This window comes from Octopus bimaculoides, chromosome 28, assembly GCF_001194135.2.
Source record: "Octopus bimaculoides isolate UCB-OBI-ISO-001 chromosome 28, ASM119413v2, whole genome shotgun sequence".
Classification (NCBI taxonomy): Eukaryota; Metazoa; Mollusca; class Cephalopoda; order Octopoda; family Octopodidae; genus Octopus; species Octopus bimaculoides.
The window spans coordinates 8,405,656-8,407,583 of NC_069008.1; the positions used below are offsets into that span (position 1 = coordinate 8,405,656).

General features: G+C 34.0%; 1 protein-coding gene across 1 annotated transcript in view; it reads right to left on the minus strand.

Annotated features, from left to right (window-relative positions):
* The window catches only part of LOC106875167 (F-box only protein 32), a 65,057-nt gene extending 64,826 nt beyond the window's left edge, over positions 1-231 (minus strand). The window contains exon 1 of the mRNA XM_052977760.1: positions 188-231. Coding sequence (XP_052833720.1) covers positions 188-231 — 44 coding nt within the window. The remainder of the gene's footprint in view (positions 1-187) is intronic.
* Positions 232-1,928: the final 1,697 nt, after the last annotated feature.

A 1,928-nucleotide genomic window follows, 5' to 3' on the forward strand; every position in this document is an offset into this window, starting at 1 on the left:
TCATCATCACCACCACCACCACCACCATCACCACCATCATCATCATCAAAATGCAACAGCAATAAATGCCTAATCATCCACCAACCAGCTTATCAGCCAACCAGCTGTACGGTAACACATCAATACAGTCAGCTGTGATTTTTACTTCCAGCAACAAAACTGCATAAAACAGGCATAATCAGCATACCTGCCACAACTTCGTTTCTTCACATTTTTCAGAAACATGGACATTTTTTAATGAAATTTTCTACAAATCCCTTTTCAGATTGTATCAGGATTACATCAGAATGTATTGTGGAAAAACATTTTTGAATGTGGAGTGGAGCAGTTTTGGATAATGCACAAGGTGGACGTTGTTCCTTTATAATTTTCAGAAATATGAATATCTTTCAATGAAATTTTCTACAAATACCATTTTGAATGATATAGATTATGATTACATTGGAATTTACTGAGGAGAAACTTTTTCAGAGGTGGAGTAGAGCAGTTTTGGATAATTCACAAAAGTGGACTTTGTTTACTCATAACTTTCAGAAAAAAAAGAATATTTCTGAATGAAATTTTGCTACAGATACTTTTCAAATAATGTAGATTACAATTACACTGGAATTCAATGTGGAAAAAAACAAGAAGAAAAAATTGATGAATGCATAGACATACACATACATATTGACCCATCACAATTTTTTTCAAGATTTCAAGCTTTAACTTGTTGATATATATGTGATGTCTGTCAATATATATTTATATATATATATATGTGCGCCCACCAATTATTTTTTCCCAATAAATTCCAATTTAATCATAATCTACATCATCTGAAAGATATATGTAAAAAATTTCATTAAAAAAAATCTGCTTTTCTGAAAGTTATGGAGAAACAAAATCAGTGAGGGCACACTTGTGTAGGTATACCACACAGACACTCTGTCACAGCACAAATAGGAATTTTTCAATGGTAAATGCAGACAAATAGGTTCTTATATGATTGGGTATTAGTGTGTTTCATATTGATAAAGATGCTTTGCTTATAACAAAGGAAAAAAAATCTAAATATATCATTATATATCACCAAGAAATAATTTAATAAACTGGATTTGAAGAATCTTAAAAGTTGCTATCACCTGTTTAAAATGAGTCAAAATGGAGAAACATCAACACAGTGTGAAGTGGTGGTGATGGGGAGGGGGACAAAAGTATACGAGAAAATAAAACTGTGAGTGCAGACATGTGGGTGTGTGTATGCACACACACACACACGCACATATATATGTAAATGCATGCATTTGTACATGGGTGTATGTGTATACATGTATGCGTGGGAATGTGCATGTCAGCCAGCCAGCTGTACATTACATATATATATATGCAATAAACTCTAGGTTAGTTGAAATACGTTTGTGACATATTTCAACTGCTAAAAGACAGACTAAAATATGTCACAAACATATTTTAACTACCTTAAAGTTTGCCTATGTCTAAACACTGGTATATATATCATGGCAAAAAGGATAAGGACCCCTTTTCCATCATAAATGACCATGTTATGCACCAAGAAAGTTACCCTCCGAGGCACAAGTCCAGGCAAGGTTGTTTATGGAAGACCAGCAGTTGCCCCTCTCCATGCCACAAATGTTATCCAAGGGAAAAGCAAAAGGCCGATACAGCTTGGCACTAGTGACATTGCAACTCATTTCTACAGCTGAGTGAACTGGAGCAATGTGAAATAAAGTGTCTTGCTCAAGAACACAACACACAACCTGGTCCAAGAATCGAACTCACTACCTCATGATTGTGAGCCCGACACTCTAACCACTGAGCCATGCACGTTTAACACACACACACACACATATATATATAGATGATGATACACATATATATATACATATATATGTACATATATATATATATATATATATATATATATA